The 26,950-nt window shown below is 42.9% G+C and overlaps 1 protein-coding gene and 1 long non-coding RNA gene across 3 annotated transcripts in view; both read right to left on the bottom strand.

The window, feature by feature from the left end:
- LOC115586826 (uncharacterized) overlaps positions 1–7,456 on the bottom strand; it is a 63,295-nt gene extending 55,839 nt beyond the window's left edge. Inside the window, exon 1 of the long non-coding RNA XR_003984917.1 lies at positions 7,109–7,456. This is a non-coding gene — a long non-coding RNA (uncharacterized LOC115586826). The remainder of the gene's footprint in view (positions 1–7,108) is intronic.
- Positions 7,457–11,664: 4,208 nt separating this feature from the next.
- Positions 11,665–26,950, bottom strand: part of banp (BTG3 associated nuclear protein) — a 34,862-nt gene continuing 19,576 nt past the window's right edge. For both annotated transcript variants that reach the window (XM_030426588.1, XM_030426589.1), the window contains 2 exons: positions 16,585–16,725; positions 11,665–12,699 (listed from right to left, as the gene is read on the bottom strand). In XM_030426588.1, the coding sequence (XP_030282448.1) occupies positions 12,583–12,699; positions 16,585–16,725 (258 nt within the window). In that variant the 3' untranslated portion in view covers positions 11,665–12,582. The remainder of the gene's footprint in view (positions 12,700–16,584; positions 16,726–26,950) is intronic.

Raw genomic sequence — 26,950 nt, 5'->3', positions numbered from 1 at the left:
TTTCAAATCAATCGGCATTTGGAAAAATTACTCGGCAATGAATCGCTCGATATCCACTTTCTTTCAGCTTGTCTCATCGACTTCTACTTCAGTCGGCGTTACGTCACATTTTTTTTTTCCACACGGGAAACCTCAGAGGAGATGTGAACTTGTCAACTTAAGACAGGCGGCGCTACGCCTACGTGTGTAACAGATCTGCCGGCCCACCGTAGCTGTCATGTCGATGTCACGTTTTTGCCTTGCCTACATGTGAAAAACTGCACGCTCTTATCAGTCAAATAATAAATGCAATGTGGAATTAGACTTTTAAAATAAAGTTCTGCTGAGGAACACTGTGGAAGGGCACGGTTTGGTTAGGTTTGGACAACAAATATGATCGGTTAGGGAAGGAAATGGTTGCGGTTTGGGGTTAGACTAAGTATGGTAGTTAAGTTGAGCACGCAGCTTTTGCCTCAACCTATTAGCACCGCATCATACAGCCAGCATGTGTGTTTTCAAGACCCTTACACAAGGTTCTTGTTTTAAAACCAGTCCTCTGGAAACACTTAAAAAAAAGTCAGCTGGAGACAGAGCTAGAGTTTCAACCAACCCTTAAAGCATAGCTAGTTAGCTAATTGCCAAAATCTGTTCGTGACAAACATCATTTCCATCATTTTTTTTTTCAATTCTGAATCTGTCGGAGTCACCTGTCACTCGAACGCTCACGACGAGGTGAGTGGACCGTCTAACACACACAGACACACAGTGGAGTGCGCACACACACATTCTCGGGAATCCACTGTCATGTTTCTGTCAGTGTATCCTCAGGTAGCACCGTCTGCATCATAAACCAGGAATGTTTCTGAGCCACAAGACAAAGAGAGAGCCAGCTCGGTAATCTTCCCTCCTCATTCATCTCTCGCACACGTTCGCCTCATGTCGTTGGCAAGCAGTCGATCCTTACGCAACATCAATAACGGCTTTGTGACCCAATTTCCATAAACGAGTTCGGCAATTACACACTGAATGAAACGACTGAGCTCCTTCTGAATCCACCTCAGGATGTGTATCCATCATAACTTTTAATAGCGGGCTGTTAATCGCCGAGGTTTGTGTGCAGCGGTGTCGCGCGGAAGAAAGGATGACGACAGGGTGAGTGATGGGAGGACGTCTTTGCGTTGCGTGGCACCGCAGTCGGAAACACGGGTTAATAAAGATAATGGTCTGATATATGAGGTTCAGTCGAGAGGAGGCTTCTCCAGTGTATCTGACATGATAAATCAAAAGGATTCGGAATACGCCCGTCTTAGGGTAATGGTAGCGAAAAAATTTATGGCGGATATATTTTAGCCAAGAGCTGCTATTGTTTTTACAAAAGAAACAGATATAAACAATACATGGAATATGTTTCCTTCTGTTTTCTGTCTCTTAACGTCGGTTACTAAATTACACAAACACAAAAACAGGAACTCTTTAATGTGAGTGTGTGTGTGCGTGTGCGTGCGTGCGTGTGCGTGTTTGTATTGTAACCGAACTCCCTCTACCCACCGATCACGTGATCGAGAAGAGCTGAACCAGATGGCGGAGAATTAGTCGGGAAAATGAATGCTCTCTCACGTCAGTCCGTCCCACTACAACCCCTACCTCTCCCTGAACACACACACACACACACACACACACACACACACACACACACACACACCCCAACAACAACAACAACACCTATGGTATCACTCAAGCTATTTACTGCAGAGCTTTAACACTACAGGTATACATTCCCACACTAATCATTGCCACACACCTTTTGTCCTCGTTCTCTGCCTCGGTTTCCTCTCCACCTTATGAAACTACAGATGGATGCAGCCTTCGGCCCCGACAACAGACTGACTCAGACTCTGGACTTCTTAGTTTCTGTTGGGACTTTTTTGAGTTCACTCAGTGCAGACGTTTTTTTTTTTGCTAAATCCTTCAAGTTTACGTGAGATCCCTCCTTAGTCCTTCTGAGGGCCACTGCCAGCCACACTCACTTCATCATGTTACACGGCAGTGACAACGCGGCCTTTGGGTGTTCCCTGATCTTGTCTCTCGCTCTCTAATTGCACTAAGCCACCGCCGAGCCAAGACACAGCTGGGTACGACAACATTCACCTCATTTTCCCGAGCTGAATGGGGGCTGAGCTGAGCGGTGAAGGCAGGGCGGATCCTCGAAATGAAAAGGTTCTTGTTCGGCGCTGATTGCAAAGATAATTGTCAGAGCTGGAAGGCAGTGAAGCCCCCTTGCCTTTTTTCTCCACCCTGCCCGTCCACTCCCCTTTCTTTCTTCACTCACATCATTACACGGCGCAGCCCAGAACCACTGACCGTCTTACAGAACCGGGCCCTGATTAAACCTGAGGCGACACGAGCTGAGGGGCGAACGCCACCTTCCCCTCGCTGCGTTTTCAGGCTTAAACAGCGCCTGTGATTTCTTTCGGTGTGCAAAAACTCAACAATCTGCACGTAGTTTTCTCCTCTCTTGGTTTTCGCCAAAATCTTACCGGAGGTTCAACAAAGAACGACGTGACGTGATGGCCGGCGAAAGAGGCGGGAAGGTGCTGATAAACGGACCGTAACCGCAGAAACATAATCGTGTGACGGTTTTTAAATAATCAGTCCGATCAATGTCGCATGCATGAAACTGGATTTCACAACACAAAGATAAACATCTTCTCACATCATAACAGCCGATATCATTGGTACTCTTTATTCATCCAAAGCGGATTAACTAAAATTTAAAGCTCCTGCTGTCAGGGTCACAGGGCAGTGGTAACTTTTAATAAAAAAGTCCATCCCTGTCTTCACATATGCCCCGAGCCGCAGGACAGCCGCATGCGTCCGTAGCCGGAAAAAGCACAGGTGTGATTGATTACGCTAGAAAACAGGCTGCATTCCGTTTAGGTAAGATATTTCAAGGGGTCCCGGGGTATCGCATGTTTGCTCACTGTCATAACTAAGTGTGACGTCGTTAACAACGTAACGCAATACTGGACATCTGCCGCTGTAAAAGCTGTGAATGACCAGGCTTCCCTCCTTACTGGGACTGTTTCAATTTGTGATTGTTTTTGATCTCTCACTCTCAGCCGCTCCGCTCACTTTCCTCTCCTGGTGATAAAAATCAATAAGAATTGGCTCATTAAAAGGAGAAAAAAGTGTAGAGATGCACGGCACGATTCAGTTTATATTGGCTATAATAAACGAGAGGAAATGGAACTTCTCCTCAGTGGATGTCAAAATTAGGCTACTTTCCAGCTTGTATTTGGGATATTACCGAGCAGAGACGCTGACCTACGTCAATGCGGCAGAGATCGTAATGGTCGATTCGCTGTCACGAAAGTATGCCTGCTCTAAACATCTGTCAATGGTTAAGTAAACACCTGCCATCACAAGTAAACACGCAGGTTTTCTGATGGTTGGAGGGCCTTCAGAAGACTTCTCTGCAGCTCAGCTGGAGGCGGAAATCATGTCGTCGATCTTCAGCTGTCTTGCTCCTCTTCCCCTTTTTCTCTTCACGTAATTCTTTCGCCCTATTAAAATCTGTCTTAATCCATCTTTCCTATAACACGTCCTCTTGTTCTCTTCACAGCTCACTGAAATGTCAGGAAAAGGGTCTTTATCTCCTCAGAAGTCTTTGCTTGAGTCATACATGCTGAGTCAGTCCAATCCTGCGGATCTCTCCATGTCTGGACTCTCTCTGAATGTGAAAAGTCATTATCTCTCTATAGCGCTGTCATTTATCCAGCCTGTCTAGCCGGAGACTTGTTTTAAAGACAGAACCAAGCTTTTCTGTCGCAAGTTCTCCGGTGTCTTTAGTGGCGGTGGCTGTGTCGTGCAGACTGGGATCATGGGAGCCAGCAAATGGCTTGGCCTGCGACTCGGCACTCATAAGCACAGGGCTCAACCCCGGAATCTGAAAAAGGAGACTTTCTGCTGCAAGGAGATCAGTTTGTGAAGCAACATAAACACTCAAAAAGACATGACGAAACACACGTCCGAGTCTTGATAGGTTAATGTGTGAATATAAGCAGAGATGGTGGGATGCAGTGTCAGTCACTGGTGTTCAGCGGATCCATAAACCTCCCGGTCCCTGTTTTCCTGGGCTGACCTCTTGGTACAGCTGGATCGGAGGAAACAAAACATGCTCTGAGATATCAACCATGCACGGCTCCAGACATGGCCTCGTACTGCATGCCACATCAGGCATAATCATATTTTATAACCATAACAAGATAAGAGGAGGCAAATCAAACACGGCCTAACTCTGAGCACTTACACTTCTGCTCGGTGAAAAGCAAATTGGAGTTTCCTTTCATCACACGAGAGCTCTCTGGCGCTAACAAACAAGCAGTCGTTCTCCCATGGAATCAGAGTCGGGCCTCGGCCCAAACTGGACGGCCTCTCTCAGTCCCTCATGTCTCTGAAAACAAAGGACCATTCTCGCCCGTTATAACTCACAAAGTGTGAACATAAATCAGCGCAACACGCCATTTTCGCCAACAAAACAGGAAGAATGTGTCTCTCGAACTGGCGTTAGCCTTCCTCTGATGCACGTTTACACAGACATTATAAATCTGGGTTTTTCCAAAAGTTGCCAGCCGCCACTCGCCAAAAAGCATTCCACGATAAGGAAAGAGAAATAAGCTGAGGCGAAAGATATTGAAAGCCAGGTTAGTTAACTCGCTGCAAACGTAGCTTGATGTTCCTTAATGTTCCGTATGGAAGTCTTCCCAGTAATCTTGTTGTGTACTTACAGAGGCAGTACGGCACTTATTAAGTTTCCCGCAGCTTACAGTAAACAGCCGAATCTCAATAACTTGTAATGAGATTTGCTCATAACGCGATTCACCGCGAATAGAATGCGCTGCAGCTCAAACAGACCACAGAGCTCATCCTATAAATGCCTCCGGTTCAGACGCTTAATATCAGCGAAGGAAGATTTGATCTTTATGTCACCGCGGCTCATAAAAAGGAGCACGGCCTCCTAGTTATCCATGACATGATTTCTTGCAACCCATATTAACATCACGACGCGCACACACGCACACACACACACACACACCAAACACTGATGATATCGCCTTCACGTAAATCAAATCACGTCTAGCTTGGAAGTTATAAATGAAAATTAAAAGGGAAGCCACCCCTCGAATCTCAATAGCTGCTCACAAGTAGTGATTTAAAAGCGGGCCACCTTCAATGAGGTTGCATGAGTTACAAATCAAAAGGTCTGATTTCTCTGCCTTTGACTCAATATTTATAGGATATTAAGTGCAGGCTAAATCACTTTGTTTTGATCTTCACAAGCATATTTCTCTCTATATCAATGCATATTAATGTTAGGGGTCCCTTGTATGATGCTCTCTTCACATTAAAGGATATTTTCACTCAGAAATTACAACTGGAAAGTCACGTGATGTTCGATTACAGAGCCTCACAGCAAAACTGTGTTGCAGCATTCTCCAAAAACAACTCTAGAAGATCCGGACTTGTTTTAAAGAGGTTTTTGCCTCTCCTTTATTTTGTTATGTTGCATTTTTGTTGATCTTAAAGGGAGTAACACTCTCCCACAGAAAACACTGCTCCTACACTCCCTGGAAAACCTGGTTTGGAGTCAAGTCTTTACTTCTGTAAGGTATGTGCATCACTATGTAAGAGGCGTTATATAAATATATAAATATTTATATATCCATTATAAAATACATACACTACTGTCAGTCAGCAGAAATACAGTTGCTTCTGCTGTAGCCACGTTATTTTAGATCACACTACCTTGCCCGGCATAACCCCTGCTACTCTGCCTCTGATTGGCTGCATCCTGCCTGTTAAGTGATGCTTAATGTACAACTCTCACCAAAGACTGAACAGAGGTGAGATGTCTCACTCTGTCGCTACACTGGAGCGTTCAAGACGTGGTGTGAAAAGAGGATGCTGCGGCAATGAACCACATGAGAAAGATAATGTGCTTTTTGAAAATTAAAGTATGTAAATCTTTTCTACAAGAACCCTCAAATGAAACAATGAACCTGTAAATTAGCACAATATGACCTCTTTAAAATATTTAAAAAAAAACACAACATGGCTCCATACAGCTCGACGGGAGTAATCCAAGTCTCTGGAAACCCTGAGATCCCACGTTGATTTACGAAGACGATATTTCCACCCTTGACATGCAGTCGGGATGCTTATCTATAAGTGCTAAAGCTTGTAGATAAGCAACTCCAGTGAAGATTTGGTCTTATGAAAGGGTGTAAATTAAGTCTTTTCAAATAAATTAGAGATCTCGGGGATGCCAGGGATTATACCGAATTGCCTGCGTGGAGCCATTTTTGTTGTGTTCTTTTACATTTTAAGACAGGTCCCCATCTACTTTAGTTGTTTCTGGGATGCTGCAACGCCATTTTTGCTTTTAATCTCCAGAGATGCGTCGCAGGCTACGAAAAACTCCACACGAGTTGAGATTGGTATGGGCGTGACAGACAACAGGAATTTGGGTGATCTTATCCTTTAAGTCAAAAACATATCCTGTCACAAATCAAATATATTAAATATAAAACTGAAAAGAATAGTGTGAGAGAAAATAGCAGTGTGTGATTTCGCAAAACACAGAAATACCTCCCACATGTAGCAGCATCGATACACAGCAGGTATACTGACAACAGAGATTACACAGTTACACATGGAGAAGAAGGAGAGAAGCAACCTAAAAATTAAATGAGATATTTAATACTGTACACAAATAAAAGCTTTTAAGTATCTTATTACAACATCTGTCATCCAGCCTGACTGAAGCACATCCCCATCTTTGGTAAGCAGCCGGCTGAGAGGCACATTATGAAACCAGAGTGCTGGGAAAAAAGAAAATAAAAAGCCTCCCAACACATTCAAAAAACGTGAAAACATAAAATCAAACATCACGAAGAGAGCAGCGGAGGCATCACAAAGCACCTCGTGAGCCCCACGTCAAAAGCAGTTACCCCCCCTCACGTCATCACGTCTTAAGTTCACCTCCAGTTCAGCGACGTAATGCGCACTTGAATTTAACCATTAAGACCATTAAAACCACGCAGACCGCCGGCGCGCCCCCCCAGCTTACCTTCCGCGCTAAAGCGAGACGATTCAGTCGCAGGTCGGAGCTGTGAACTTTAGCAGAGTGTGTTTTGTTTTATTTTAGCCAAGTCTTTGACCAGGAAGCATTTAGCAGCCGCTTGTCTGGATGAGTTTGAACCCCCTCCTCTCCCTCACATCTGGTCCCTGAAGCTGCAGGAGAACCTCCCATCCATCCGCGCAGCTTCAGCTCGACTCTGCGCACATAAAACTTCTCCTCCTTCTTCTTTTTTTAATTTTTTTTTTTTACAGAGTCAAGGAGTTCCCTGCCTCTTCTCATTTATCATGATACACATCTTTGAAGCTCACTGCAGAAGAAACCCAAAGGCAGGAAGAGTTGCTGTTGCTTCCAGGTGACATCATCAACAAGTGTCGAGCTTGTTGATTGGATAAGTAAAGGCTGGTCAGGATTAACAGGACCGACACGAGAGCCAATCAGGAGGCAGAAGCTGCATTAATGCAATATAGTTGTGCAGATACATTAAGGTCAATTAAGATTATTCACTTTGCTCAAGTAGTCGTGGGAATTAAGGTTACAGTATAATAATAATAAAGGGCTACCTTTAGATATTAAAAATAACATTTTGAAATTTTAATTTAACCCCCAATGAACCATATTTCAATAGTTACTAATTACTTGTTAGCAAATGTTGTAAGTGACCCAGAAATATCACAATAATAGTAATTGTATCAGTGGTAACATATTTATGTTGTGTAAGATTCATGAAATGTTGTCATACGTAACATCCTATATGTTTTTTTTAAATTGTAATCCTCTTTATTACTCAATGTATCACTGGGTACAGTTACCATTTTTTTCTGTCCTGATTATGTAATCCCATTACATGTATTCTGTTACCCCCCCAAGCCTGATAATATAGTATAGTAGATATATAGCAGCCTATATATATGTACATCCGTGTACAACTCCACTACGAAACGGTGCAAAAGTGCCCTGCTGGATGTCGTTTTTGTTAAAAGCAACATGATAAAGTGGCTTCCACGGTGGCCCAGCGTGCGAGAAATGTTGATAAAGTGCCCTCTATGGTTCCCTGCTAGTGTAGAAAAGAAGTGATAAACGCTCCTTTGGTTGATAAGACTTGATAAAGTGCCCTCCCAGTGTAGAAAACATCAGAAAATGCTGTGCAGACTGCTCTGCATGCCAGAAAATGAGTTGGACTTTAAGTGAATAAGAAGTAGTTCCCTGTGGTTTTTTTTTTTCATGAAAAGAGATGTTGTAGTTATACTTCAAATCTGAGTCACAACACACTCGAGTTTTGTTGTGTGAAGCTGTACTTCGGATCTATGAAATCAGCCTCAGTGATGATATAAATCACTTCATCGAAGTTTTGGACGCCTGCTTTTTTAGATATGTAACAAATAGATCATCCAGTAAAATAAAAGCATTCTTGGAGCTATAAATCCTGTTTTAGGATTAAAAATACATGTTGAAACATTAAAAGATGCCCTATTTTCTCCTCCCTTCCAAGAGTATTCCCTTTACCATCTATTATATTATTGGTACTGCTGATATTCAGATATTTACTGATGCAAAAAGCAAGTCAGTGTCTCACAGGGCTGTGAAGAGGAGTGCTACTGCTAATGCAAGGGTGATGAATTAAAAGACAGATCTTCTTTTTCGGCTTGTCCTCTTCGAGCAACCAAAAGGGAAGTTCAGTTATTGACGCCGCTGCTCGTTTAAGAATAAAAGCCACCGTCTAGGATTCAGGACACAACAGGAAACACAATCAGAGCACAGAGAAGTTTCTGTAGCCAAAAATTGCAAGTCACTGACTAATAGGAACGGATTTTCACTAAGTGAGAAATAACATAGTAAAAAAAATAAATAGGAAAACTGATAAAAACGCAACGCTTGCCTCTCTGGTGAAATCTGTGCATTGGCGCGAGGCCGACACAGCCCGGCTGTGGGGAGCTTTGTTTCCCCAAGATTAACAACTGCTGATTTACGATCCTGGAGACACATCTTGTTTGGACGTTTTTGCTCCAACAATCATGTTCACTCATCTTAACACATCCTGAGATAACTCCTCCAGCCGTGTAAGAAAAAAAAAAAAAAACTTCAAAGAGTTTGAAGTGGAAACCGGAGCGGGAGCAGAGGTCGGTCGGTTGGTCGGTCGGTACTCGTGTTGCAACGGATGCCAGCAGGGCCGGTGCACAGAGCCGCTGAGAGAAGGCCGAAGAACATACACCGCTTGGCCTTCATCACTCCACTCCTTCTCTACAAACATGCGTTCTGCTTCCAAACAATCTCATCCCTCCATCTATCACTCATTCCCGTTTTCAACGGGTTATCTTAGGGGCAGCCTGAGAGAGGGCCCGTTGCTACGGCAACCATTCCAGCTCCTGGATGGAGCCCAGGGTTGTAAAAGTGAAGAGAAGAAGACGGCCGTTACGAGCAGCAGGTCTGTTCCCTGTTCCAAGTCCAAGATTTAATGGAGGGTTCACTTGGTCCAGGGGGGGGGGGACGGATGTCTGAGCCAACATTTGAACTAAGTTATGTCAAGATTATTTCAGAGGGGGTGGACCCACCAGTCTACCCCACACACTTGTAGAGCTGTAGCCCAGCTCACTGTATCATTTTTAAAGCAGAGTAAACGGACTTACACACAGCTTCTCAAGGAGAAAGGGGAAAACACAAGTTGAGTGGGAGAGGAGGAATACGTAAGAGAGCCGTGAGGGGAACGGACAGGATGAGGAGGCAGTGTAAAGGGGGGTCAGAGACAGCAACAACAGACTGAAAGGAAACAAGAGGAAGCAGCCAAGTCCGTGGATGTTGTTTTATCAAGTTCATTTTGTCGCCTGGTTCTTTTCCTACACTCCAAAATACACTATTACATCACACCGAGCATGGGAAACTTCCCCGAACTAACACGCAGCCTCTGAGCACGGCTCGCTTATCTCTTTTATTGCTGACTGCAGAGATATTAGTCATTAGCAGAGCATCACTCCAAAACATTCTCCGTGTCCTTACAGACAGAAAAACAGACTCATGCGGCGGGCACAAAGTCAGACTTCCCTCTCTTTCTAAGAAATGTTTTTTTTCCAGGACCTTTGCCAGGAGTTTGTCTCGACACTACAGGGCAGCACTTTCTCGCACACACTCATATAATTTACCAGTTTAATTTAGAAGTACGGACACGCTTAACCCAATTTTCCCCTCTTCGTTTTTAACGATGCAGGTTCATTCCAGGTGATGCTACACTCATCACTGCTAACTGCACAGTAACGTCGTCTGACCTCCATTTTATGAGACGCCATCTAACTTCAAACATTTGCTCAGATTAGGACCCCAATATGAACTTTGAAAAAAAGGTAAATTTCAGTAAACTATTTCGCCCCAATATAACCAAAAGGTCATTTAAAGGTGAACTGATTTTTGTCTTAAAACACAAATACACCAAAATTAATAAACTGATCAACAGAATGTGAGGGAAGAAAAAACAGTTTTGTCATTGTGATGTCTATATATTGTGTTGCTGAGAGCGAACATGCTAACCAGCTCGCCCAGCCTGGTCCAAAGCTCCAGTGCTAGTGGCTAACTAGCTAGCAGCAGTTAGTGGTTAGTCTGATTATTTTATTTTTGTATGAATTCAACAGGTTTCCAGATTCTTACATTTTGCGCCTTTAAAATCCATCTGAGTCAGTCAAATTCATTACAGTCAGCTCAGCATCAGCTCACTTACCAGATGTTTCTGCAGTTCAACTTAAATCGACTCCATTTAATTAACCAGAAAATGAATCTTCTCACCTATTAAAAGAAGTAGAAAGTGTTGTTGCACATACAATTAACATCCCTGCGCATGTATTCATAAACCACAACCATGGCACATTTCACGAGGAGGCTGTATGAATGTCCATACGACCATCGAGAGCATTTCAGCTGGGCTTTTCTGAGAATTGCACTTGCAGCTCTGGGAAAGAAATTGCTGAAGTGACAAGGGAGGTTTTTACTTTTCCGCCTCACATCTGCTGAACCAGCTTTCAGGTGTCATAACGCCCAGCTGATCCTACCAACAGTCAAGTTTTACACAGAATACAGACCCAAGTTTACGAAGGCGATCCGACTGAAACAATTAAAAGTTTGAAGAGAACATTCATTGTTTGCAGGATATCCACTCTTCCATGTCCGGAAAACGAGTCTCTAAATTTCCAGGTGTGCCAGGACAGGTAGGAATCCTTAAAAATATAAATATTTTTGACAAAAACCCTGCTGAGCCCAAGTAAAAGCTCATTATTTCTGTTGGTTTTGTCGGGACCGCGGCGGTTCAGTAGCCTAATCCTATGGTAATTTAAGTTGACATGATACATATTTACTTTTGACAAGCAAAAGAGTAAGAAAGCGTAAATAAATGAGCTCAGAGAAGCTGAAACAAGACCTCAAAACCAAGCTATCATTTCATACTCTCTTGAACTGTCCATTTGTGTTGGATGAAAGCAAAGTCTTGTCATGAAAATCTTTGAAGCCACTTTCTGATGACCACATTTAAAAAGAAAATACAGAAAGAAACCAAAATAAAAACACACTTTTATGGCAACCACAAATATGTTTTATTCACATGAATGCATCATTCACAGAGAACGACACGGAGGGAAACAAACAACTTCAAGGTTTCCTTGGTATTCTACAAGCCACTTGTACTGTCTACCACTGGCACCATCTCTTCTATTTCATGGTCTTCTACCTCCAAAATTAAAGCTCGTCAAAAGAATTCGGCATGTCACAATTAGATCAATCGAACAAATAAACAAAGCTGTGCGGCTAAAGCAATATGAAAACAAGCTGAGGGAAGAAAATGAAGACGAGGCTCAGAGCCGGGAGACATGTATGGACCGAATCATGGAGAGTGACAGGAAACCAAATTAATCAGAACCAAGAGTAGCTGTCCTCAGCTAAATCTACTTTCCACTGCAGTCCACTGTGACTAGGAACGACGAGAAAAGGGACCACAGAACGGGTTGTTTGAGCTTCAACAAACCCTCATGGGTTTTTCAAGGTTAGCCAAGTGTCTTGACCCCCAAAAAGCTCCACTATTTTCCAGAGTTGATGTAAACAAGCGTGTGTGCTGATGAAGTGGCAGGATGACGGTCAGCATAAGCAGCATCCTCCCTGGATAGACACTAATCCCTGTGTGTTCTGCGGCGGGCCAGGTCCTTTCTGGTGATGAAAACACCAGAAAGACCACAGTTGATTTTGGAGTATCATAGTCTTTTTCAAGTTCTCTGTGAACATTTCCACATTGCGACATCTGGTTGGCAACGAAGTAAGCAAGTTGCAGGGGAAAACACATGAACTGAAAAATGCGGCTTCCCTGTATTTCATCAGTGACCTTCAGTTTATTGTCATAAAGGCTTTTCTGACTCGACTGCTTGTCAGACTGTTAGCATTCTGTTCCACTGAGTCTCCTCGGGCCATGCTGCGGAGCACGGTTGTATGCGAGACTCTCAGGTGGCCACGGAGGTGACGATCTGGACCACCTCGCCGTTCTCTCCGTGGATGGCTCCCTGAATGGCCTCTTTCACCTCCATGTCTGTCGGCAGGGCTGGGGTTAGCTCAGCAGCCTGGCACGAAAGAGAAGAGAAGAAGACATGAAGAACGGGAAAACAGCGAGAAACTAAGAGACTAACAGATGGAGACCCGAGCCATCCTGCAGCCCCCTGCTCCTGTGTTATTGTGGGAGACGACCACAGTGAATGGACCGGAGATGGGAGCAGAGGAATGACGAGAGAGATTAGAGAAGAGATGCATCAGAGAGAAGAAAGAGGACTGAGAAAAGAAGAAAGACAGTGGAGTGACAGGTGGAGAGAGACTTGACAAGAGATGAGCCGTTTGTATTTTAATGCTCCCTGACTGTCTGTATGGCCGCTGTCAGACAGTGCGAGGTATTGTGTGGGTAAAAAACCCCTTAAAAAGATGAGAGGTTCATGACTCAGTCCTGGGATGATGACCACGAAGAGTGACTCACTCCTTCCTCATATGCACGCCAAAGGTTCCCTCAAACACACCTGCAGCATTTAATCCTCCCTCCAGCTCAGCATGTTGTCACTAGACAACAGCACTGAATGGAGCACAGCTGCACCACAGCAGCATAAATGTAACAGCACATGAGGCGGACACACTGCAACTGCCGGCGGTAAAGAGGCCAAGTTAAACTCATTTGGATCCATGTTTTTCTCCGAGCAACTGAAACAATGGACATGTTGAACTGTCATAAAACTGGCTCCGGTTTCCATTTGGGAAAAATAATAGATAATGGATCCATTGCTTTGACTCGGCTGTTGCTGTAAGTGCGCTCAAACCAGGCTGCTGGTGCTCTGTCGTCCCAACTTTATCCCCCGTGCATGAGACGTTGTGTCAAAATGTTAGCCGCAGATTATCGCCGACTTGCAGAAATGCAGCGTTGAATAACAAAATATGACTGTGTGCTGTTGTCCCCTACTTCATCTAGTTTAAAGTGTAATGGAAACTATTAAATAAAGAAAAGTGGGGTGGGGGGGATGCAGAGATAAATAAACACAAAAGCCTAAGTAATTTTTCAAGAACTTGTATAAATGCTACCACATGTCTGGAAACAGATGAGAGCAATTCTCGCGATTCAACACTCTTCAGAAAGGGGGGAAAAAGAACAGCGCTAACCTTTCTCTGAACTTTGAGCTAAAAGTCAAGTCATGTTTACACTTTAGCACATCAAAACCCAACTGTGATAATAACCTGCCCGGTACCACCTTGACATTCCAGGCCCAGAAAGTAGACTCCCACATCGGAGACTTGACGCAATGATCCTTGCTATGTGTTTTTACCATCCAGTTTAGAGCTGCAGCTAAGGATTATAACTATACTCTGCTGATTATTTACGTATTTAATCGATTCATCTTTTAGTCAATAAAATGTAAAACAAAAAAAATGTTTTTAAAAAACTTCTCAGAGCCCAAAGTGACGTCTTCAAGGTTGTTCTCTGAAGCACAATTTACAAACTGACATACTGAATGTACCCAACTTTCTTCCTGGTGCATTACACCTTGCGTTACATTTTGGGACTCTTAACGGAAAATCTGCTTTCTAAATATTTGATCAATAAGACAGCATGTTGTTCCACACCCATGCGTCCTTACTGACCCCAAATTCCACTGAACGAAGAGTTAATGACCGATCAAGGCCTCTGCCAACTTTGTTGATTTCTGTCAAGATCTGTGTACAATCAAACATTAGGAAAAAGTTAGCTCTTTTTAGACCTTAAATTCCATTCAAACAAAATCAGTACAGTAAACAAACAGTTTGATTGCTCACTGTGCCAAGCAACATGGAGCACAGACCTTGGAATACAGTGCACGGGTGACAATTTTGTATGTCCACACCCAAAAAATAAATAATCAGTATAGGAGGCTTTAATCACCTCTATGCTCACTGGGCAAGGAACCAATTACCTAGACGACTACAGAAAACAAAAAGACAACAAGGCAGAGTCTTACTGGGAGAGCAAAATCTTAATTAGGACATCCCAAAACCTGATGCGTTGGCCAGTCATCACATTTGCTCTCGGCATGTGTTGCAGTGAGGCCAATGTGATCAATCACACCGCAAAGTCTGCAGGAAGATCTATATCAGGACCGAACTGGTATTTTACACAGCCGTGAATCATTTGAAGTTCTCTCTGTTTATACTTTACCAACCCAACAAAGCCTTGACTCACGTCAGGACTAGACTGTACCCATTTTAGCGTGGCACTTGAGGGAAGCGGTAACGAGAAAAAGTGATATTCTGGGAGAACAAAAAAAGCAGAGAGAACAATGAAAAAGTGCTGTTCCTTCATATTCCTCGCAGGGTTAAACTGACCACTTCAAAGGCCAATTTGCGGCGTGCCTGTGCACCATTCCTGATTCCACATGTGGCTATTCCTCGACGAGGGATTTAAGGCATATCTACTAATTACCACTCTCCTCCTCACAACACTCCATCCCCTCCACTTTATTATGGTAAATTACTGTTTGTCAAAACAGCCGTCATAATGACTGAAGGCTAAGTGCGTTTTATTTCAAGTAAAATTATGAGCAGACCCGTTTTATCTGTGAGTAGTTGAGCTAAATTGTAGAAATTACACTCATATTTCTAGTTCAACATTACAGTAATTATGAATGAAATATTACAGGATGCATTCTGCGTCATTACGGAGCCGATCAAATCATTATAGCGAAAATAAAAGAAGAAGGCAGATGTCGGCCGCAACATCCAGATACGTTGGCTGCTGTTCAGAAAGCAATTTATCAAAAAAAGAAGGAGAAAAGAAAAACTGCACAGGGGAGAAGACATCTGTGGACTGAAAACACTGGCAAATCTACAATAAAATACATGATTTAAACTGATTGGACCAAAAAGGTGGAGTTTGAGGTGGATGGAGCTAAAATATTCCATGAAGACAGGGAGCTATTGGTAATTCCTTCAAAAGATTATCTTCAGCTGTAGAGAGTATGTTTTTCACTTCATCATCGAGTTATGAAACTGTGAGATTCTTTTAGATCAAACTGTTCACACGCGTTTTCATAAAAACACACTCGGCAGGAAAAAAGTGTTTTGGGGCCTTGACAGAAGCAAAGTGATTCACTGCTCCAACTGGATGGCTGCATAGTGTCAAACATGAAATATGCGTAAGGATGGGTTATAACGTTACACGGATTGCAACCCCCATCTTCATGTTCATCTGTACATTTTTTTTTTCTTGATTGAAGAAAAAGTTGCAAGTCATAATAGTCACAAAATGATGAAACGTGCCGAGGCTGTGGGACTCGATTCATTGCTCCACACTCCTATTCGCTACAGGAAATAGTTTGTTTTTGATTTGTGTTTTTTTTTTTTCTCTGTGTAGCACAAAGGAGCTTGAACTACATTCTGAAAAAATAACGAAAAAAATCACGAAATCAATGAAAACCAGCAGACTCACACGGTTGAGTTAAAACGGATATGAGTCACTGACAAAGTTAATAGATCAAACTTTGCTCACCTTATCTGACTGATTGTAAACATGTGGAGTTTCTTGGTATAAAGATTTTTTTTTTTTTCCCAAGGAGATTGTCCTTTTTAGGAACAAATTGAACATTTCAGTTTATCACTGCGGCTTCTACACATCAGAGGACTAAAATAAGCAAAGTCCCTGTATCTTCTAGCCGAGTGCTGAGCACACAGCACAGATTGATAGCATCACTGATTACTGATCGGTACATCAGATTGAGGAAAAGAGGAGTGGAGCACAGTTATTCATTATAGATTGGTTCAAACACAAACACATGTTTTGTGGGACTGATTCAGATTGGTGCTGAGGTCTGTTTCACCTCAGCCGCTAGCTGCATACTCCACAACTTGGAACACTACCCAGTTCCAAACAATCTGTGTTTGTGTACACGTGTACAAGAGCCTGGAAGAGTTTGTGTTTTTGTGCGTGTGTGTTGTTTTACCTGTACGGCAGCTGTGTGATCTGCGACTGGCGCTAGTTGGACGTACTGCACTTGGATGTCAGGGGGGAGGGGGGAGCCCTCCACCGCTGTAGCGCCGCCATCAGCTGACGCCACCGCGATGAGCTGAGCCCCACGAAGCACCTAGGGCAGACACAGGGGGACAGGAGAGAGGGTAAGTCAACCATAACTGAAGTCTTCAATCCATTCTCAATATTATGATCGGTCAGTCAATCATTTAAAATTGTTTTCAGAGCTGAATGAAAAGCCCGGAGTCAGCTTAATTCAGCCGAGTTTAAAAGGCAATGATCTGCAGCACACACCACTAGAAACTAGAACCAAATAAAAAACAAACAGCAGAAAGCCTCATTTGTGTCCTATCTGATGTGTTTATGTTCTTTTATTGATTACAGCCATCACTGTGTATAAGCATGGTGTCACACAAACACACCAAGTAACTGCGGCAAGGAAAAGAGCCATGTGGTGGTATCGGAGTGACGTAAATAAACATTTCAGTCCTGCTGTGCTCATTGCTTATCATCCCCGCCCTCTGTTTATACCTCGAGTTTGAGAAGAACGTTATGGTCCATTCAATTCAATTATATTTGTTACAAGTATTATTTTCCAGGGCTCCATAATATGATTGTGCTAGTTAAGATTATTTTTTTATTTGGGTTCATTTCATTGGATTCGGAATGAGAAAAAAAGAAATAAAAAGGAGAGTCAGACATCGCGGGGGGATCCTAATCTCCCACAGTGTTGAAAGTCCGCCAGGCGACTTTAAAGCGCCGCCGCTTTTTGGCGCACTAATTACAGAGCGGCACCGCGCAGCTGGAGTGTTGTTGCGTATTCCTATAGTTTGTTGTTGAGGCTATGCCTATAGATAGACTTTAAACACAAGCACACAGAGGACAGCACGTGTTCTGTGTGTACACTTGTAAGAGGTCACAAACATGCTCAGGGATTAGCAGAGCGCGGCTGTTAATTTGTGTAGCGTAACTCCAATGTGACAACAGACGTACAAATTAACATACAATCATCCTGTCAACACGGACACAGACCAAGACGGATGGAGGGAAACATTCCCACAGTTTTGTACCTGTGCATCATCGTTTTAATCAGATAGAAGTCAAGAGACCACATTATGACTTTCTGATGTGGCCCAGAGCTTTCCAAATATATCTCAGTTTCGGGCTACTAATTTGAAATATAATGCATTCCTGCATGAACTCACAGCACGGTCTCATTCACATGCTTCCCAGTTTCACAGCCTTGGACTGAACACAGGCCTCTTTCAGTGTTTCCTGACTGTCAGATTTCACATGTATGTTGTCTTTGTGTGCTTTCCCTATAGTGCTATGTGAGGTCTGCAGCTCGGGCTTCTTCCAGCAGCGCTTGGTGCTGGGACTCGCTGGGACAGGCACAACAGACTTTAAAAATTTAGGGGAGAATATGCAAGGCTGCAGAAAAACCCAAACCTCACAAACCTCAATTACAGATGATGTTTGTTGCCCCCCAACTCTTCCAATCCCAGAGTCCCACTCGGCCTCCCAACCCCCAGTCCAACCTTTGCTTTGAAGATCTGAGTGAGAGACAGGCCCCAAAGGTTCAGTTAACCCCCACTACCACCACTACCCACTGGCTTGCCTTGTCATCTAAGAGACTTTGCCGGTGTCACCACAAAATGTGCCGCTTCATCACCATAATGTGCCAGGCTCAGCCGGCCCGATGGAAGTTATTAGTGAGAGGTCTGCCTGACTCACCCGATCAGACCATGCTTTAAGCACAGCCATGGATCCAGACTCTTAGACTAGCAGAAGAGTGTTAGAGCTGGGTCAAATGAATCACAGCATTTGATGGCCCAGAAAACATTCCTGGTCAGTTGGAGCATTGGCCTGGAGGATGATGGCTGATTAATCACACAGTTGACAATTGTTGACATGTTGGGAAATCTACTTATTCAGTTTCTTGAAGAGATTTGGAGGAGAAGAGAAGATCGATACCGCTCGAACGCTAATGGGCTAAAAAAAAAAAAAAAAAAAAAGCTTGGGCCACCAGTCAATTAGCTTAGCTTGAAGTAGGGTTGTGCAATATGACCAAAATCTCATATTCTGATATAAGTCATTTTATATTCAGACAACGATACAGCTCAGTGAAAACTTTGAGACACCAAACGCAAAGCCAGCTGTTTGCATTTCGTGGCAGACATCTATAGAGATCCATCTTAATCTTCACACGTCATCACACTGTTCTTAAATTGGGGATTCAAAACGTAGTTTCTGCCAAGGGCTCATCTGCCTGTAGTTGCATGTATGTGAACATATGAGCTTAAACTCAAGTGGGATCTCTGTATTGTCTAACCAGTGTGTCTCAGTGTATAATTGACGGCGTTAGAGTGTTGCCATGGCTGATACGTGAGATCGCAAAGCCTTGTCTAACTCAATTAGACTCTCGACCTCCATTTGAGAGCAGTTTGCATTCTCAGCTGTGAGGAGCAGCACACAGAGGCTCACAAAAGCATTTACAGAGTTGGAACAGTGTGTGAGATCTCTGCGGCGATTACACAGGAACTTCTCGGGTCCACATCCTGTCCCACGACTCGCTTGGTCAGAACAACTCGTCTCCACTGTTTTGGTGCGATGCTGTGGTGCTTGGCTTTAAAGTATGACATGTCGAAAACAATCAAAAGCCGAATCTATTCTTGAGAGTTGCTCATCCATCTCATGGAGGATGTCCAGAAAATTTACTGGGGATAAATTTCAGTCTTGTAGAAAAAGATTTTTTCCCATATCAGCATATATTGTTGATTTGTTCTCTATACTAGTTATCAAGTTATCAAGTTCGTATAAAACATGCCGAGCCCCATTGAGTGATTAAGTGAAAAAAATAACAAAAACACGTCGGGGAACGGTTTTATGAGATAGAAAATGATTCTTCTCTTAAACTAGGTTGAATCAGCCAGTCAAGACTGCTAGTGGAGATAGATACACTACACCACAAGCTAAGAAATGTTTGATAGAGCACTAATTAGTCCACTAATGTACTGATCATGGATGGCATTGTTCTCTGATGTTGATATTGTGGCGGGACATCACATAAATGTGATCAATGTAAATCAATGTATGGGAAACCTTGACACAATATGAATATGAATCTATTTTACAACTTTGTTTGACCGTTTGCAGATGTTCAGACTAATTGCAAAGAACATCAAGTCTCTCCTGATATGGAAATAACATTAGTTATTAGTTACTCCTACTCTTGTCATGAAAGCCCATCGGAAAATGCAGACATACAATGCCTTTTAAAAAGGTAAACAATCCCAGGACAAAATAATAAAACCTTTTAGTTCCCGTAATCCACACGTGACAAGCGTCATCTTGTCAGTATGTTATTGTTTATCAGCAGAACCCTAACCCTTTATTGATCGATATGATGATTTGCTGATAATAACAAGCTTTCTTGGAACACATGAGTCTCCTGAGACTAGAAAACGTTAACATTTTTCCCCTTGATTGTCTGACTGCATCGGTTTTCAACTAAGAGCTGGGATGACTCAGTTAAAATGCAGCCAGATATATTAAATTTGACGTTTTGAGCTTAATTTGTCAGAAACAGGGCCGTCAGCAGGTCTTAAGTGTGTTAGTTACTGTTGACCTCAACGTTCTAAGACCGGGACCATTAAATTATCGGTGCTGGCTGGCTTGCCACCCCCATGCTGGAAGTCCAAAGAGCAGAGCAGACAAACAGGATTAAAGAGGTATGATACCGCAGCACAGTACTGGAGGGAAGAGCATCGAACAATTAAGAGCATCTTAAATCCTCCGCAGGCTTTGCGAGCTGCCATGGCCTTGAGTAAAAAGGGAAAGAAAAACATAAATCTTTCTCTGGTGCTGTAATGCTTTCAGTAATGCATCCAGGACGCGAACAAAATACAGCAATGGGAGAGGAAAGACACAAAAATGACAACTGCAGCACAATGCAGAGGAAGATTCATGATTCTGAAAGACAATAACAAAGTGGATAAACAAGGCCTTGTTACCCAAACGTACTCTGTGCTCATCTGAGGAGTTGAAAATGTACTCTTCTCCTTTCACTTCATATGACACTAGTCAAACTTGAATAAGGAGTGCCTTTATGAGCGTATGGGTTCAAAAATACAGCATAGCCTCCGAATTTCTAACTATATCAATGGTAACAACGTCACAGAATGTCTGCTTAGAAAATGCACATGCTTGGTGCAGGCTGGCATTAATTCCCAGGCTCACAGGAGGTCTTAGTTAAACTCAGCTGTTCATCCGACAAATGCTATGAGTCACTCCCTTAGTTCGCATGTGTGCGTTTGTGTCGGAGTATGTTTTGCTTCACCCTCCTTGTAATCAAAATATACTGGAATATCCCATTAACACATGATCCTTCTTTTAAAGTTCACAAAAATCCATACACATAAGAAGGCGAGAAGAAGAGAAAAGAACACCACAAATCTGGTTCCTATCATTCCCAAAGGAATACCTCGTCTTCTTTCAAATCTGAAAGAAAAAAAAAAAAAAGAAGCAAAACAGGGAAATGAAAAAAGAAACATTTGGACTTTGGAGTGGCTGGAACTTCCTCTCAGCTTCACAGCCGTCAACAACATCTGCAACTGCCAACCGTAGACAGATGTCCAAGCAGAAACACTATCTCCGGGTGGGTAGGTGGGGTGGAGAGGGTGGGCCGAGGCCTGGCTACGACTTGGCTGAAAAGATGCCCATAGACACAGCGGTGCTCTGAGAGCTAGTTTAGTGTGGACTGGGAAAATGGAAAATGAACACACTGCAGTCATTAACTGTTAGTTACATATGCTTTTTATTTTACCTCTGAGTCTGAAGACTATTCTGATCTCAGCTGGGCCTCAGCTCATAATATGACTGAGTAGACAACAGTGGGTTTGTGATGCAAATCAAAAATATGTCAGAAGTTATTAAGCTTTTCTTTCCTCTAGGATTTGTAATGTCTCTCGCTTATTTGTCGTTACATGTTCAGACTTTTGACAAGTTAACGTGCCATACAATACTGGAACACTATTCGTTAGAATGCATCCTTGTTATAAATCATTATGTCTTGCAAGACCCCTGACCCTGTATGACCCTGGCCCACTGCTTCCCATCTCTACCCACACCCTGACACTGTTTGTACACCACAGCTCAACACCTGCATCAAATCAAACCCTGCCTCGCATCCTTTGCTCCACAACTCCCACCAGCAGACTGGGAGTCAGATTCAGAAGGGGCTCAGAGAGGTTTTATGACAAAACCAGCTTGAAACTAATTCTGATCCAGAACCAGCAAATCAAACAGGGACTGATGACAAAAATAACAGCCGTAATTAAAACTGAAAAGAAAGAAAGGTTCCACTAAAGGTTCCCTCTGTTCTCCAGCGTAAATCCAAACTTGGCCTGCCTAATTGACGAAGGCATTTTTACAATGCCTGTAAATTTCATGATTTAAGATGACGACTTTATCATGTTTCCAATTATCCCGTTTAATTCAATGGAGCCAGAGGAGATGATATACATCAGGCTGTAAAACTCAACTAACAAAATATCACACTGCACAAAAAACCATCTTAACAAGTCATTTAATATGGTAATACACACTGATGAAGGCCAAAATGTTTAGTAAATCAAACTCATTTTTCTGTGGCACATCTTATTTTTTTTTTTACGAAGGGCTGGCAGTCCCCTTTAAATACTCAGAACAAATGAAAATGCACTGGGAACAAGATTTCAACACTAAACATGTCCAGATGACCTGAGCGCGACCTTTAAAGCAGTGCATCCAAATCTCATGACTATTTATTCTGAAAAGGACTTATGGAGTCCCAAACTCTGACGTACTCGACACGGCGGTGGCCAAGAATCCAACAGTTCTACTTCTAGTATTAGATCTGCAATGACGGACATCCATCATCTTAAATCAGCATGCAGCACACTGGAGTCTTTAACTCTGCGAGGAAATCACATCTATCAGACACAATTTGTACACTTGTCAGCATCGGTAAAAGCAGAAGCAAAACAACCCATCATCTAATGTGCAACATCCATCTCAACCACATGTCTTGCACGTTCTCTAGCAGAATTATGTCACTGTAACATTTATGTCCACAGGAATGTGTAGTCTGAAAATACTATATATACACCGTTGCCATTTTTAACTTTTGTATTGGTCAGGTTTGACAAAAACCCCTCGCTGCAGAGTTAGTTATGTAAGTTGTTTTGCTATCCTAAGTTTTATTGTTCCTCCTCTGCAAGTTACTGCTCAAGAGTTTGGCTCTCTACTTCTCTACTGGACTATCAGCCATCTGGGAAAGTCTCTCCCTCTCTCTACTGGCTGTCGGTGCCTCATCCAGGCCTTTGGATCCGGATCATCATCCCCCAGGAGATTCAGCCTCTCCTCTTCTCTCCTCTCTCCCTAGCCTCTCTTTCTCTCGGTGTGAATGCTATGCTGCCTCTTCTGTGTTTGTGTGGCCTGTTCTTCTTCCAGGTCTCCATGGTTGAGAGGTCATGTAGTTCAGGTTCACCTATCTGGTGACAGCCAAAGCTGCTTAACATCTTCCCAGATCCATAGTGTTTATTTGTGCTTCACAATCTACACTCATATATCTGTTTTTGTCATCGACATTTGTTGACATTTGTTTTTGCTGATTTATTCTGTGCACATGACATCTATTGAATCTTGACCTGAGGAATACCTCTCCTGTTGTTCTTCATGAGGTTTTCTTTTTCTCTTTCCTTTTCTTTTTCCTTTGTTTAAAAGGGTTATTGGGTTTTTTGATCTCCAGGCAATCCACGTTTCGATTCCAATTCAGACAATATTCACATATTTTGATTTCAATATATTTTTTGACATTTTTTTTTGCATTATGACTGTTTCCATCTTGTTTTACTAGAGCCAGATGTGACCACATTTGGACAAGAGGATGGAGCTGTGGAGAATATTCCTGCTGAGAAGCTGGGGACATGCCATGGTAGCTACTTGTCAATCACAAAGTTGCCACTTCCTACTGCATATCCTGCTTTACAGTCTATTGTCCTCTGAAAGGGACCATGATTTACTAAATAAACATAATGCTGTATTGAATAAGAATTGAAAATAGCAATTGAGAGCATGAACTTACTGAGGTACTAAATCAAATCAGAAGTAGGGTGATTATCCCATAAGCTTACATAAAATTGGACCTATTTTTGAAACCAAATGGTATCTTCTCCTGCTGGCCACCAGAAAGAGGTTTGAGGAATTGCTGCATTGGCTCCACTTTTTAGACTTTTTAAGAAACAGGCTTAAACCAAGGCTAACAAAGTTGCCTAGCTTAGAACATAAATACAACAAACATGTTTATGTCTGTTACACTGCACCATCCATCCATAAAATAGAGACTTTTAAATTTCAGATTATTGACTTTTCTACATCGAGACATGATCTTTCAAGGGAGAATAGTGATGCAATGGTTGGATTTTTCCTCTCACCCATAATTACAATTAACCTTGTAAACGCCCTATGGATAGCCGAAAGAATTACATGTCCCTGTCAGGATCCTGTTGAAGTTGATACTGATGGTTGATGAGTACTGCAGTCCTGGGACTGGTGAGGCAAGGCTGCACCAGGACTGTGCAGATGAAATGCATCTACAACATCTGGTCCCTCTTACTCACACAGCCAGCGACCCCGGGCTCTACCCACAAAGACAAGACAAGAAAACACCACTCGGGGTATCCTCCTCTGCACTGCTCAGATATGCCGCGTTACAAACACACTCACCCACACACATTCAGAACTAAGGATTCCCCGATCGGCGGCCCTTTATCTCATGCCACGATGCCACAAGGACACAAATCAGACCACTACTCCTTTGAAACAGGATCCACCTCTAAATCCTCGACTGCTTACGCACACCCCGCTTATAATAAACACTGGTCATAAAATCTCATTTGTATCTTTTCATCTGCTTTTTACCCTACCATCACGCTGTGAATCACAGGAATCTCAACAATCCCTCACACACTAGAAACAACATTCTTCAGCAGAGAGAAAGGACAACTGAGACCACATGCCAGCACAAATCACACCGCGATTCTGTGAGTACATAATATCCATGCATCTTTTTACCGCAGCGAACTAAAATCTGGCTTCGAAGGAGCTGATGTCTCTGGTGCAAAAAGCACACAAATGCATGTGTATCGCCACAACACCATGAGTTCAGAGGAGATGGGGTCAAAACAAAATAATTAACCCTTTTCCTTCTTATCTCTTCTTCATCAACTCCCCTACACTTCCTTCTCTAACCCTCTTTATTTTTTCCTGGTTCTCAACAGGTTCTGTGTTAATAAGTCCTGGCAGCACGGACGGAGGGACCAGTGCTGAGCTGGACTCTCTGTTCTGTGACCCAGTTCCCACACTGGCCATGAACAATGCTGCTTGGGAGGGTCCGACAGATGCACCGCAACATGTGCTGACAGAAAGGGATGGCAGAGGTTCAACTAGAGGGAGGAAGTGAGGTGGAGGGGGTGGAGGGTGACTGTGTTCAGACTCTTGACAATCACATCTCAAGCCCCCGATGGGCGGCATTCAGGACCGTCATTGCTAAATGCCGCAGGATGACACGCTCAGTAAATTTGATCAAGGTTTATCGCGGCCTCTTGAGATGTGCTGGGTTTTTACAGACGGACAGCTGACAGCTATCTGACAGAAAAGAGGGCATCTGAGGACACCGTGAGCACACTGTATTTGTGCTAGCAGACGGCACAACCCTGTTCAATTTTTCTTTTTTTTAACATGGTGTGTTTTTGTCCCATTCACAGCTTAACTAGTCTCAGCTTTGAATCTTGAACGGGAAAAAAACGTGTCTTCCAGACAGACTGCCTTCTTGGCTTTCCTCTCCCCTCCTCCTCGTCAGTCGCTCCTTTCATCTTTCAATCCTCCATTTGGTCTGCATCAGCGCAGGGAAAGATCACAGCACAGAGAGAGAAGGGCACTAGATAAGAGGCTATGACAGACGGGTAGTGCAGTAAAAGACTGGTTATTTTATAGTTTCATGGGTCCGCCTACTCTTCCGTCTGCAAGGTTTCTTTTTTGTTTTTTAACAGGCCAGCAGGGAACTTGGGGTCCGGTTTTGTTCAGACTTTCAGCTGGCACAGCTGCAGTAAGTGGGACTAACTTGGCGCAGACTGATGTGGAAGCGGATACACAAACATCTGCAGCAGAACTGCATAGATTTGAAAAGAGCATGAGCAGTCAGACAAACAAACAAAGTGAATAGTCAGATGTATGGAGCACATTGTGCTGCTTGTTGCATGCAATAAATCTCCAGTGACAACATAGCGCATGACGGGTGGACCGAGGGTAGACAGAGGCGTCAGTCTGCAGCCCTCTACATTTTAACACAGCCTGTCACCTCAGCTACAAAGACACCTCAATTTCTTTTGTCAGCACAGCTGGAGTAGGGGTTTGACCCTCTATCCTTTAACAAGGCCCCAAATCCTCTCACTTTTCTCTTACTGAGTTTGTTCTGCACCATTATGCAACAGTAAGCTTAGCATACTTTGCACTAGTTTACCAACTTGACAGTACAATTTACTCAGACTGACACACTGATACACACAACGTACAAGCTGTGAGCAAAAGAGTGAAGACAGTGGTCGATCAATTTCAGTTTTCCGCAGAATGTACTGTTTCCTGATTGCGCAGCACGGAAATCTATTTTAGACATTCAGCACTTTTTAACAAAATGACATCAGAATTAAAAAAAAAAAAAAACACTTTTCCCTTCCATTCTTATGATGGTTTGAACAAAGTGTACTGCCAGGAAAACAATGAATTTTGTTGTTTAGTGTTGCTTTATTAGTCAGAAATGTGAGTCACATGAATCACACATGTCAGTATGGAACCAGCCTGTGCGGCCTTATAAACAGAACTTCAAACAGGATGGCATACCAATTTGTTTTCTATTGATATAAAGTGGTTTTGGTTGAAGAAATTTAGAAAATTGAGTGTTTTGAGGGAAAGTCAGCAGTGTGTTGACAATAAAATGACAGCTTTGAGGGGAGAGCTCACAATCAGCCTCAACAATTAATAATTGATGAGATGTCAACTTTTAAAGTAGCTGCCAATTATTTTGAGAATCTATTAATCAGTTTGTGTAGTTTTGAAAGGAGACAGAAAAATCAAAATTCTGTGATTCCAGCTTCTTACATGTGAATATTTACTGGTTTGTTTAATCCTCTACGATGGTAAAATTGAATATCTTTGGCTTGTGGAATAAACAAGACATCTGAGGATGTCATCTTGGGCTTTGGGACGCACTGATCGACACTTTTACAAAATGTGCCCAGAAA

The sequence above is a fragment of the Sparus aurata genome, chromosome 8 (genome assembly GCF_900880675.1).
Source record: "Sparus aurata chromosome 8, fSpaAur1.1, whole genome shotgun sequence".
NCBI classification, from domain to species: domain Eukaryota; kingdom Metazoa; phylum Chordata; class Actinopteri; order Spariformes; family Sparidae; genus Sparus; species Sparus aurata.
Note: the sequence above shows the minus strand (reverse complement) of the source record. Positions and strands in the feature narration are given on the sequence as shown.